Below are 12574 nucleotides of genomic sequence, written 5' to 3'. Positions count from 1 at the left end.
TTGGCACCAAAAATGCAGCAAACCCAATGTTTGAAAAACTCTGTAAAAACGCTGAAATAAGTGACATGCTGCATTTTGCAAAAACGCAGCTGTTTGGCAAAACGGTCCAGAAGAAAAACCCAAGGTGTGCGCATGAGATTTCTGCAATCTCATAGACTTTGCTGGTACTGTGAAATGCAGCCCAAAATTTGCATTAAAAAACCTGCTAAAACGCAGCGTATGAACATAGCCTTACTGATCGTGTATTAGTGATTTCTACAATATTTCCAGACTGCACTACGTGCAGTGAGTGGCTGGGAGAGCTCTAGAGCCCATGGTGTGAAAAATACATACGGTAAGTCTGCGTAGTTAGCCACAGGCTGGGGAAGTGGTTTTTTTTTTTTTTGGCTTTTTTTATTATATATATAGGACAGCTCAACTGCTGCCTCTAACATGCTCCAAGCACTAATCCTACCTATGAGAAATTGACACTGGCAGTTCAGTTTTCAAAGAACAGATGTTTTCTCTGCTGTCCAGCAGATTTCTACAATATTCTTCAGGGTTGGTGAATTAGAGAGATCTGTGCTGTCGGTAAGGATTGCTGCTGTGTTAGCTTCTGCTTCCACTTTTCATTTGCATCCTTTTGTAAAAAAAAAAAAAAAAGTGAGACAAAACATAGCTTATAAGTGTGTTCGGAGAACAGAAGGCTTTTGCTATACAGACTTTCTTCACAGCCATCCTTTAGGACAAATGCTGCACACAAGCCCTTTGTAAGCTGTTGTGACTATGAATTAGTGTAAACCAGAATGTACAGATTATAAACTCTTTTTATCTTCACCCCCTAAAAGTTCAAGATATGATAGTATTGCGGTTGTGTTCTTTGTTACCATGTTTTGATTTTTTTTCCAGGATAGTGTCTACTTGATTTAATCTTGCATAATAAAATAAGTCATCACACACAACATACAGAAATAATTTACAACAATAATGTAAGTTATTGTAACGGGGTCTACCAAGCTGGGGTACCTCTTTCAGTACCACCCCGTGTTTCAGGACGTCCACTCTGCTTTTGCTGGATTCTGAATGAAGGACGCTGGCTGGAATTCCTTGATTACGTGAGAGCATATAAAAGCTGACTGCTACTCCACGTATTTACAGTCTAAAAAGAACAACTTTAGTCACACCACACAGAATATATAACACAGATACACAGGGCAGGCCAATAGAAAAAGCAGGCCAGACATACATTGCAATAGCCGCAGGGGGCCGGAGCCTGCTGATATTTACTGTGGGAATTACAAAGGTGGGGGAGGACAAAAGGGGAATATCGTGTCCCCTCTGCCCAGGGGTGCAGCCTGTGGACTGATGCATTTCACATGGAACCTATTATACATAATATATACTGCATAACATATTCTTGGTGCTGGGGGTTCTGTAACAGTTATGAAAAATTCTTTCATTGAATAATTGGACAAAATTCAAGATGCTGCAAAAGCAAAAAAAAGAAAAATCACAAATGGAAATAGAGCATCAACTTGATTTATATCAGCTATATGATTATGCACACAGTCATATAATGTATGTAGTGCAATGCGCTCATCACCATTTGTAAGGGGAAAGTGCTTTACATATTTCATGTTTTATAGTTCATGCAGGTTACGATATTTAATTTTATCCAGCGGTCATACATATTCTGTACAGTATTACTATTTGTTGCAGCTAAAAATCCAACATTGCCAGTTTGTTGAGACTTCTTCTAATGAGAAAAAAAATATCAAAAATTAGAAGCTAGCTAATGTGCAAGGTACTTGCCAAAATACTCATGAAAGTACCCTGTTTCCATCAAGGGGGTAAAGTACTGAATTAATGTGGACTTTTCTATGCTGTTTATTTTATTTCATACATGGTTTAAATTCTCTTTTTTTTCTTTTTATAGGAATATTTTTATCCCAGATATTTAGGTAAGTGTTGATTTGTCCATAATTAGGTAATGGTTTTTATTTTTCAGACTGCGAAAAAAAAAATAAATACTGGAAATAGATTTGCATCTCATTATATTTCACTGTGATTGGAAATTGATTCTGATTATTTAAAAGAAACACTATGCAAACATTATATCCTTGGGTGTTCCAATTCTGTGGATGATTGTTTCGGTAGAGGTGTGGTAGAAGGTGTAGTGGGTTACTGTTGGTACTGAAAGGTACTATTAAATGTTCATATTCACAAAGGCAGCATAGTCTGTTATTGGCATATTTCAAATGTATCAAAGAACACAATAGACATTTGCATCTCACAAAAACGGAGTCTATCGGCAACAATCTCGATACCTGCAACAAGAATTGTCAGTTTTGATAAAAATACACATCAGATCCATCCCAAGTGATTAAGCAGAATTTAAAGAGTATAAGGCTTAAGATTAGAATGCGCAAGTGAAAGACAGGCAGCAAAATGTTTTTTTCACAAAAAGAATCAGCTGTAATCCACTGTCTTTTTGTCTGTACAGTCTTTCGCTTCCTCTCCTGGGATGTCAGACCATGTTCCTGCATGGTCAGACACAGCCATTACACAGTACACAGCAGGGGCCCATTTATAAGATTATCTCAGCACAGGAACATTTTATTTTAAATATATCCAATTGTGGAGTTTACTTTTATTCCAAAATCTATTTATTTAAAATGTACTTTTGTTTGTGGCACAACTTCTTAAAGGTACCGTCACACTCAGCGACGCTGCAGCGATATAGACGAGCCGATCGCTGGAGCGTCGCTGTTTAGGTCGCTGTAGAGACGTCAAACACATCAGCTCCAGAACGATGCAGGAGCGATCCAGTGACGTAACGGCGACTCACTTATTGTTCTCGCTGGTTGTTAGCTCCATGTAAAACATTGCTGGCATCGTTGCTTTTGCTGTCAGACATGACAATACACGCCGACCTGACGACCAAATAAAGTTCTGGACTTCTAGCTCCGACCAGCGATGTCACAGCGGGATCCAGATCGCCGCTGCGTGTCAAACACAACGAGATCGCTATCCAGGACGCTGCAATGTCACGGATTGTTGTCGTTCTCGTTGTAAAGTTGCTGAGTGTGACGGTACCTTTAAGGTGCGCAGTGCGGGGGTGAGCCAGTGGGTTGCCTTGGCAGCTTGTTGTCTGCTAAATGCCCCCATGGGTGCCAAGTGATAAGATGATATGTTAGAATGCTCTAAAGACGCTAAAAAAAAGTAAAGTGTAAAAAAATTTGAATCTTACCAAATTTATTATATGTAAACATATTTGAAATTTCCAAGTCTGTAACAGTGTTATCTCTAAAAATATAAAATTATTTAACCTGTATGCTAAATGTTGTGAAGTAAAAATAACCCACAGTACACACAGCTGGGAAAGCGCAGCACTGTACAATGTTTAGTGGCTGTTTAAATGGTGCTGCAGCTCATATTGAAGTAAATGAAAGGTGATCTGCAGTACATGAGAGCAGCCACTACATACTGTAGCATCTACATCTATGGTGTCCCAGCTCTGCACACTGTTAATTTCCAGCCACCAAACATCTGATTGGGGTTAGACTCTATCAAATCTGACAATGAAATCCCATGCATGTCGTCAGTATCTAAATTCTGGATAACGGCTTTCAATGACGTTATAAAATGGATTTCATTATGTGAAACTGTTCTTTTCTAGATTGCATTCAGAAGTATTCGTTTCTAGACAGGAAAGATCCAGACCTCTCTACATGTATCCACAGTAAGTGTTTTTAAACAATATTATTATTATTATTATTATTATTATTTATAGCGCCCTTTATTCCATGGTGCTTTACATGTGAGGAGGGGTATGCATAATAAAAACAGGTACAATAATCTTGAACAATACAAGGCAAACAGGATCATGGGGTGCATTAAAAGAGGTCTGGATACACATGATGAGAGCATTATACTGCCTCTGTACAAATCCCTAGTTAGGCCGCACATGGAGTACTGTGTCCAGTTTTGGGCACCGGTGCTCAGGAAGGATATAATGGAACTAGAGAGAGTACAAAGGAGGGCAACAAAATTAATAAAGGGGATGGGAGAACTACAATACCCAGATAGATTAGCGAAATTAGGATTATTTAGTCTAGAAAAAAGACGACTGAGGGGCGATCTAATAACCATGTATACGTATATAAGGGGACAATACAAATATCTAGCTGAGGATCTGTTTATACCAAGGAAGGTGACGGGCACAAGGGGGCATTCTTTGCGTCTGGAGGAGAGAAGGTTTTTCCACCAACATAGAAGAGGATTCTTTACTGTTAGGGCAGTGAGAATCTGGAATTGCTTGCCTGAGGAGGTGGTGATGGCGAACTCAGTTGAGGGGTTCAAGAGAGGCCTGGATGTCTTCCTGGAGCAGAACAATATTGTATCATACAATTAGGTTCTGTAGAAGGACGTAGATCTGTGGATTTATTATGATGGAATATAGGCTGAACTGGATGGACAAATGTCTTTTTTCGGCCTTACTAACTATGTTACTATGTTACTATGTTACTATGTTACAACTGGTACAGGAGGAGAGAGGACCCTGCCTGCGAGGGCTCACAATCTACAAGGGTAACTTGTAAATATTTGTGTAATGTAATATTACCAAATGCTTCATGCAATCCTTTTCCCTTGTTTTTTATTATCTGACCATGAATCGCAATCTTATATAAATAATTATTATGGGGACATTTTAGTATGCATCCAGTACATTTGTATTTACGTGCTGTTGTTGCAATTTTGAGGCAGTTCTTCCTGTTGGTCTATGGAGCCTGACAAAAAATATGCATGTGATGAATCAGTGTCTAGGCTCTATATCGATGTTGAAATACTGGCCAAACGCTGACACAACACAAAGTTAAAAGAAACGTCATTGTGAATATGTTTAGGTATGTATTTTTATTGGTGCTAAAAACACGAGTGCTCCAGGCGTTTAATTTGCCATGAAACATTAGTTGATCCAGAAGGCACACTGTGGAATACTAAAATGTTAAATCAAAACTACTTTATGTAATTGTTTGTATAAATGGGCTCTCGCTCGTATCAGATATTCTGTTGATATTGGAATCTGCTCAATATTTCACTTGTAAAAGCTCATTCAGCAAATATCTCACATTCCACACTGATTCACCAGTTCCTTCCTCCTTCCCCGAAACTCGCTGCACAGCTGCGAGATAAGACTTCCAATCGGCACTTGTTGACTGCAGAGAGGCTGCACCTGACAAGGGATCAGCATTAATGTTAAAAGAGAATACACTTTCCATAAGTTACCTCTTCAAAACAGCAAATAAGAAAATCACATTCAGCCTGATGAAACTGTGTACACAGGTTGTGTAGCAATGATAACCTAATGGTGTTGGCGCAATGCTAGGATGAAACGTTGAGATTCAAAGTCCTTGTGCCCGGGTTGACAAACTACTTTTGTATCTTTTCTTGATCACTTATACAAAAATCACACACAACAGCATTTTTTATAGACCCAATCAATAACCATAATTCATCACAAAGATCATAATTTATAAGGTCGAAGTCAAATAAATGAATGAAAAATCATCCTATTTTTGATGATTTTCATCCTTATTGTCATTTGCCACCTGAGTGTCCATATTTTATGTCCACATGACATCTGTGCGGCATCCATATTTATACATCAAGATATTAAAATGTGCATGATAAAATACAATTTCCTATGTGTTAAATAACAATATGCCCGCAACAATCGGATGATCTTTTATAGGATTCAATTTTTCTTTTTTGTGTAGCCCTACAATGTATGGCTTTTGGAAGAAGGAGAGGAAGAAATTAAAGTGCAAAAAAACAAAAAATTCTCTGGTTTATGAAAGGCTTTATGAACAAAGCGATGAAATGGAGATACCCTTTTGCAGTTTCTACTTGATGAATTCTTGTGCAGATAGTGAAATTCAGTTTCCATTTATCAATTATAATACAATGGGATGGGTTAGATCAATCGGGTCATGGGGTGTATGAGTTCACAAATGGCACAGTCTATTGCCGCTAGATAGGAATATTGGCATGTTGTTTACACCATCACCTGACTGACATATGTGGTGACAACATTTTTTTTCATCTTTAGTGAATTAGATGCTGTTTACAATTTCACTTAGTCTGGCTCCTTTATGTAGACACCTTTCACATTAAATTCTGTCATATGTTGTATAGTATTTATCCTTTAAATGGTTATTCCTAACTTTATATATGGGTATTGTTGGACAGTGGAGATAATATTGCAATTTACTGCCTATTAATTTCTCAAGAACAGTGAAAAATTTTAACACTTGTCCTTTTTTTTTGTTTACAGCTTAATGCCTTGGAGACTGACCACCTCTGGTGTACAAAAGAACATACTCGGTGCTTACAAGCTCCTTTATTTTAAGTTTGTAAGCACTGTTTTAAAGCTGTTAAAGGTACCGTCACACTAAGCGACGCTGCAGCGATACCGACAACGATCCGGATCGCTGCAGCGTCGCTGTTTGATCGCTGGAGAGCTGTCACACAGACAGCTCTCCAGCGACCAACGATCCCGAGGTTCCCGGTAAACAGGGTAAACATCGGGTTACTAAGCGCAGGGACGCGCTTAGTAACCCGATGTTTACCCTGGTTACCATCCTAAAAGTAAAAAAAAAAACCGCTACATACTTACCTACCGCTGTCTGTCCTTGGCGCTCTGCTTCTCTGGTCTGGCTGTGAGCGCCGGGCAGCCGGAAAGCAGAGCGGTGACGTCACCGCTCTGCTTTCCGGCCACTGTGGTCACAGCCAGACCAGAGAAGCAGAGCGCCGAGGACAGACAGCGGTAGGTAAGTATGTAGCTGTTGTTTTTTTTACTTTAACGATGGTAACCACGGTAAACATCGGGTTACTAAGCGCGGCCCTGCGCTTAGTAACCCGATGCTTACCCTGGTTACCAGCGAAGACATCGCTGAATCGGTGTCACACACGCCGATTCAGCGATGTCTACGGGGAGTCCAGCGACGAAACAAAGTTCTGGACTTTCTTCCCCGACCAGAGACAGCACAGCAGGGGCCTGATCGCTGCTGCCTGTCACACTGGACGATATCGCTAGCGAGGACGCTGCAACGTCACGGATCGCTAGCGATATTGTCTTGTGTGACGGTACCTTAAGGGTCAGTGGAGAGTGCCATTATCTCCTAATCCTGGCTATCTTCAGTGCTGTGCTGACAAGCTAGACAGCAGAGGTGGTTGGTCTCCTAGGCAACGGGTTGTAAACAAAAGATAACAGCTAATATTTCAAGACAATCTTTATGAAGTTGAAAATAACTACTTAATGGTATGTTCCTACAAGATGTATTCGCTGGATTGCAATCCTTTGGCTACCCCCAAATATCAAAATGATAGTTTACCATTAGTGGTTGAGATGATGAAATTCCTGTTGTCACTGGAAGTAATGGCTGGCAAAACCATTAGAACAGTGGAATAATTTTGGTTAGTAAATAAAATATAATTTCTATTTCCTAATATGCAGACACTTTTATGTGGTGGGGAAAGTCTATTTAAACTTTTATTTTTTTTTGCATAGACCAGATATTATTACATTTCCCACTGTTTTACCTATGCCCAGTTCTCCTGGGGGAATAAATGATGCAGAACAAGTATTGAATGAGATATTTATAAAACAAGTGGAGTAGTGATTCATAGGAACCAAACCGCAGTGATTTTTCAGAGGACTTTACAAAAATGCTTTCCATGGCAAATAGATCTATTACCTATTCTTTATGGCTGTTATCCATACATAAAGGTTCTTCTCACAAAATTAGAATATCATCAAAAAGTTAATTTATTTCAATTCTTCAATACAGAAAGTGAAACTCATATACCCATATATTATATAAAGTCATTACAAACAGAGTGATCTATTTGAAGTCTTTATTTCTGTTAATGTTGATGATTATGGCTTACAGCCAATGAAAACCCAAAAGTCATTATCTCAGTAACTTAGGAGGCCTTTGCAGGTGTTTTTTGTTAATTATTCTAAGTGTTTTAAAAAGGTCCCTTAGTCTGTTTCAGTAGTCTACACAATCATTGGGAAGACCACTGACTTCACAGATGTCCAGAAGGCAGTCATTGACACACTCCTCAAGGAAAGTAAATTTTGCATTTAATTTGGAAATCAAGGTCCCAGAGTCTGGAGGAAGAGTGGAGAGACACACAATCCAAGCTGCTTGAGGTCTGGTGTGAAGTTTCCACAATCAGTAATGGTTTGGGGAGCCAGGTCATCTGCTGGTCCACTGTGTTTTATCAAGAACAAAGTCAGTGCAGGCATCTACTGGGAAATTTTAGAGCACTTCATGGTTCCCTCTGCCGACAAGCATTTTGGAGATGGAAATTTCATTCTTCAGCAGGACTGGGCACCTGTCCACACTGCCACAAGTGCCAATACCTGGTTTTAAAAGAACAATATCACTGTGCTTGATTTGCCAGCAAACTCACCTTAACCTCATAGAGAATCCATGGGGTATTGTTAAGAGGAAGATGAGAGACACCAGACCCAACAATGCAGACGAGCTGAAAGCCGCTATCAAAGCAACCTGGGCTTCCATAACACCTCAGCAGTGCCACAGGCTGATCGCCTCCATGCCACGCCGCATTGATGCAACGATTAATGCAGAAGGAGCTCCGACCAAGTATTGAGTGCATTTACTGACCATACATTTCAGTAGGCCAACATTTCGAATTTTAAAATCATTTCCACAGCTGGTGTTATAAAGTATTCTAATTTACTGAGATAATGACTTTTGGGTTTTCATTGGCTGTAAGCCACAATCACAAACATTAACAGAAATAAACACTTGAAATAGATCACTCTGTTTGTAATGCTCTATACTATATGTGAGTTTCACTTTTTGTATTGAAGAACTGAAATAAATTAACTTTTTCATGATATTCTAATTTTGTGAGAAGTGTGTGTGTGTGTTTTACTCCCTATATCTCTGTTCGCTCATCATAACTGGCTGCATTGCAAACAGTTAATCACTTCCCAGCACTGAAAACATTTCTGGGCCTGTGCCCAGTCAATTGTTCACACAGTACGAAAAATACAAAGGTGATCAGCTAGTTTTGTTTTTATATTCACATTTAACAGTGAATTTCGCAGCTTGTTCTATTCCAGCAAATGACTGTGTTTACAAGAATCTCTGGGTGGTCTCTGCTGTTGGAATCCACTACAAATATTGCCATGGAGCAACTCTTGATTTATACATTCATGATGTAGCTAAATCTTCTGTGTTTATGTAATATGATTAATAGATGTCCACTACAACAGACATCTAGACGTCTTCCGGTTCTAGCTATGTACAACATTTGGTAGCTGCGATAGTAACTGCTGTGTTTTATAAACCATGATATATTAAGATATATTTAGTACATGGAACTTTATAAGATTTTCTTAATCTCAAAAAGTTGTCTTTTGTCCTTAACCTGTTGGCCATTCTGACAAAAATTCTTAAGTGTGGTAGCCAAACCATGCAGAAAATAAGCGACAAGTTAGATTGAGTTTTTTGACCGATATCTGTTATGTCATAATCTAAAACATTTTTTTGTGTCCCATAAAAAGGCTGATTGATGGCCACAGATGGTCTTCTTGCCCGGTTGTTGCAGATGATTAAAATACAGGACTGTTGAGTCCGTAAGCAAAGCTTCAGACTGTGACCTCTTTTTCCACACAGTGACTTGTTTATAAATAGTTTACATACACTATATTGACAGATGTATTGCGACGCACTTCTTTACCATTGAATTAAGGTTTTTCATTCTGTTACATTGCCACAGATATGTAAAATCCAGCGCCTAGACATGCCATCTGCTTTTACAATCATTTGTGAAAGAATGGTTCTTTTAAGAGAGCTCACTGAATTAGAGTATGGTACTGTAATAAGATGCTACCATTCCAAAATGTCAGTTTGAGAAATTTCTTCTCTCCTAAATATTCTGTGATAAACTGTGAGTATATTGCTAAAAAGTGGAAACTGTGTCAAGCTTTGGATGGAATGGTGTAAAGCGGCCACCACTGGACTCTGGAGCAATGGGAACATGTACTGTGGAGTGACATATTATGCTTCTCTGTCAGGCAGCCTGAGGCCCTTTTTATGTTCCAGCATGTCCGTGCCCTGGTGCACAAAACAAGGTGCTTAAAGGTATGGTTGGGTGATTTGGGGTGGAGGAATTTGTCTAGCCGCACTGAGTTGACACCATCGAAAACCTTTCGGATGAACTAGAATGAAAAATGAGCCAGGCATCCCTAACTAACCACCAAAATGCACTTCCTGATGAATGGGCAAAAAGTCACACAGACACACCCCAAAATATTGTAGATGTAAAACCTCATACTTTTGTCACAAACAACTCGGTGACCCATAGCGTTTCAGTGAGACTAAGTATGCAAATGGCCTGTTCAGAGTGGAAGAGGATTTAAACTCTAGCGCCACCTATTGAGGTTGCATTCCTGAAGGTCAGTGTTAACAATTGCCAAATGACTTGCCATAAGAAGCCAAACAAGCCACTCCATTTGCAGACATGTGTTTTGGGGTGTTAACCCTCATCAATTCAAAACAAGAGGTCTGCAAATACATATGAAGTGTTTGATTTGGCTTCTTTTGGCAAGGCTCTTTAAAAGGTTAATATTGACTTTTAGGATTGAAACTGCAATAAATGTCACTAGAGTTCAAGTCCTATTTCTCTCTGAAGATGATATTTTCATAGTTAAATTCCCCGAAGAGCATTGCATGGCCGATAAGTCTCCTTTTGCCAGTTTGGCACTCTTTACAAAGAAATTTCCACCCCCCTTAACCCCTCTGTGACCTTGGACGTACTATCCCGTCGAGGTGCCCTGGGCCTATCTGACCCTTGACGGGATAGTACGTCCTGCCCTTTAATGCGATACCGCGACTTAAGTCGCGGTGATCGCATTAAAATTCCGACGCCATCTCACCTGGGGGGAGATGGCCTCGGTATCCAGGGCATTGTCGCCGCCCACCCGCCCTCTCGATTGCTGTGATTGGCTGTTCAATTCTGAACAGCCAATCACAGCCAATCGGAGCGGCTGAAACAATGAGGTCACAGGCTAGGATCGAGTACCGATGTACTCGATCCTAGGTCCGGTGCCTGGCAACGCCAGGCACCGGCAAGAACACCCCGGATTGGCGCGATCGCCGATCGCATCGATCGCGCCAATCGCAGGGCACCGCGCGGTATTACCGCGCTGTGCCCTGCCAGAACCTGCGTGGATCGGTGCTCTAATAGCATAGGATCGGCCTAGGATAGGACACAGTGCAGGCCCAGCAGGGCCTGCAGGAGCCGATTGGCGCGATCGATATCATCGTCGATCGCGCCAATCACAGGGCGCAGCGGCGATCACGCTGTGACCGCTCTGTGCCCTGCAGGTGACCTGGCTGTGACCTGCCTAGGATGGCGCGAACAGATTGGTGGGATCGATGTTATGGTCGATCCCACCAATGACAGGTCACAGCAGCAGCATGACCGCTCTGTGACCTGTCTGTGTCACCTGCCTGACCTGTGTATGACCGCTCTGCAGGGTCCTCATTCTAGCTGAGGATTCCTACAGAGCGGTCATACTGCTGGATCTCCTGGCTTGATCTCTCTGCTGAATCTACCTTCTGTGCTGGGTATTGTGGTGCCACAGCAGCCTGTAGCACCACAATCCCTGCTAAAGAAAGAAGACAACTAAACGTAAGTTTTATCCCTGATCCCTGCCCAATCCCCGTTCATCCGTGCCCAATCCCCGTTCATCCGTGCCCAATCCCCGTTCATCCACCCCAATCCCCGTTCATCCACCCCAATCCCCGTTCATCCACCCCAATCCCCCCTTCCCCCTCTTTTTACCCCCTCCACCCCCATTTGTGCCGCCTCCGTGCGCACATTTAGTAGCCGCCGAGCGTTGATTGGTGACGCAGTTCACCGATCAACGCTCGCGCTAGCTTTTTTTCCCTCGCCCCCGTTGCGCCAACTCCGTACACACATTCCGCAGCCGCCAAAGTTTGATAAGTGACGCAGTAAACTTATCAGAGTTTGTGCCTGCCGTTTTCCTTTTTTTTTTTTTCACCCCCCTTTTGCGCCACCTGACTACAACCGTACGTTTTGATCACTGATCCCTGCCCAATCCCCACTTCCACCCCCATCTCCCTTCCCCCTCTTTTTACCCCCCTTTGCACCTCCTCCCGTGCGCCCATTTAACAGCCGCCGAACGTTGATTGGTGACGCAGTTCACCGATCAACTCTCGCGCTCGCTTTTTTCCCTTCAGCCTTTTTGCGCAACCTCCGTACACACATCCCGCAGCCGCCAAACTTTGATAAGTGACGCAGTTCTCTTATCAGAGTTTGTGCCTGCCTTTTTTTTTTTTTTTTACAGGTTTTTCTTCTCCTTTTAGCATTTTCTTTTCAGATAAGTTTGCACAAATCACTATCCCCCCACACATACACATACAGTTATCAATAAAGTGCACCCAATCACCATATTCACACAAAAATGTCCCGCTCGTCCCGTTCGTCCCAACAGCGCTATTCATTGGAGGAGGCATATGCTTTC

At 41.4% G+C, this 12574-nt stretch overlaps 1 protein-coding gene across 2 annotated transcripts in view; it reads left to right on the top strand.

Annotated features, from left to right (window-relative positions):
- The window catches only part of GAS6 (growth arrest specific 6), a 192801-nt gene that overhangs the window by 51625 nt on the left and 128602 nt on the right, over nucleotides 1-12574 (top strand). For both annotated transcript variants that reach the window (XM_069757529.1, XM_069757530.1), the window contains exons 4-5: nucleotides 1916-1940; nucleotides 3659-3721. In XM_069757529.1, the coding sequence (XP_069613630.1) occupies nucleotides 1916-1940; nucleotides 3659-3721 (88 nt within the window). The remainder of the gene's footprint in view (nucleotides 1-1915; nucleotides 1941-3658; nucleotides 3722-12574) is intronic.

Source organism: Ranitomeya imitator, chromosome 3 (genome assembly GCF_032444005.1).
Source record: "Ranitomeya imitator isolate aRanImi1 chromosome 3, aRanImi1.pri, whole genome shotgun sequence".
Taxonomy (NCBI): domain Eukaryota; kingdom Metazoa; phylum Chordata; class Amphibia; order Anura; family Dendrobatidae; genus Ranitomeya; species Ranitomeya imitator.
Note: the sequence above shows the minus strand (reverse complement) of the source record. Positions and strands in the feature narration are given on the sequence as shown.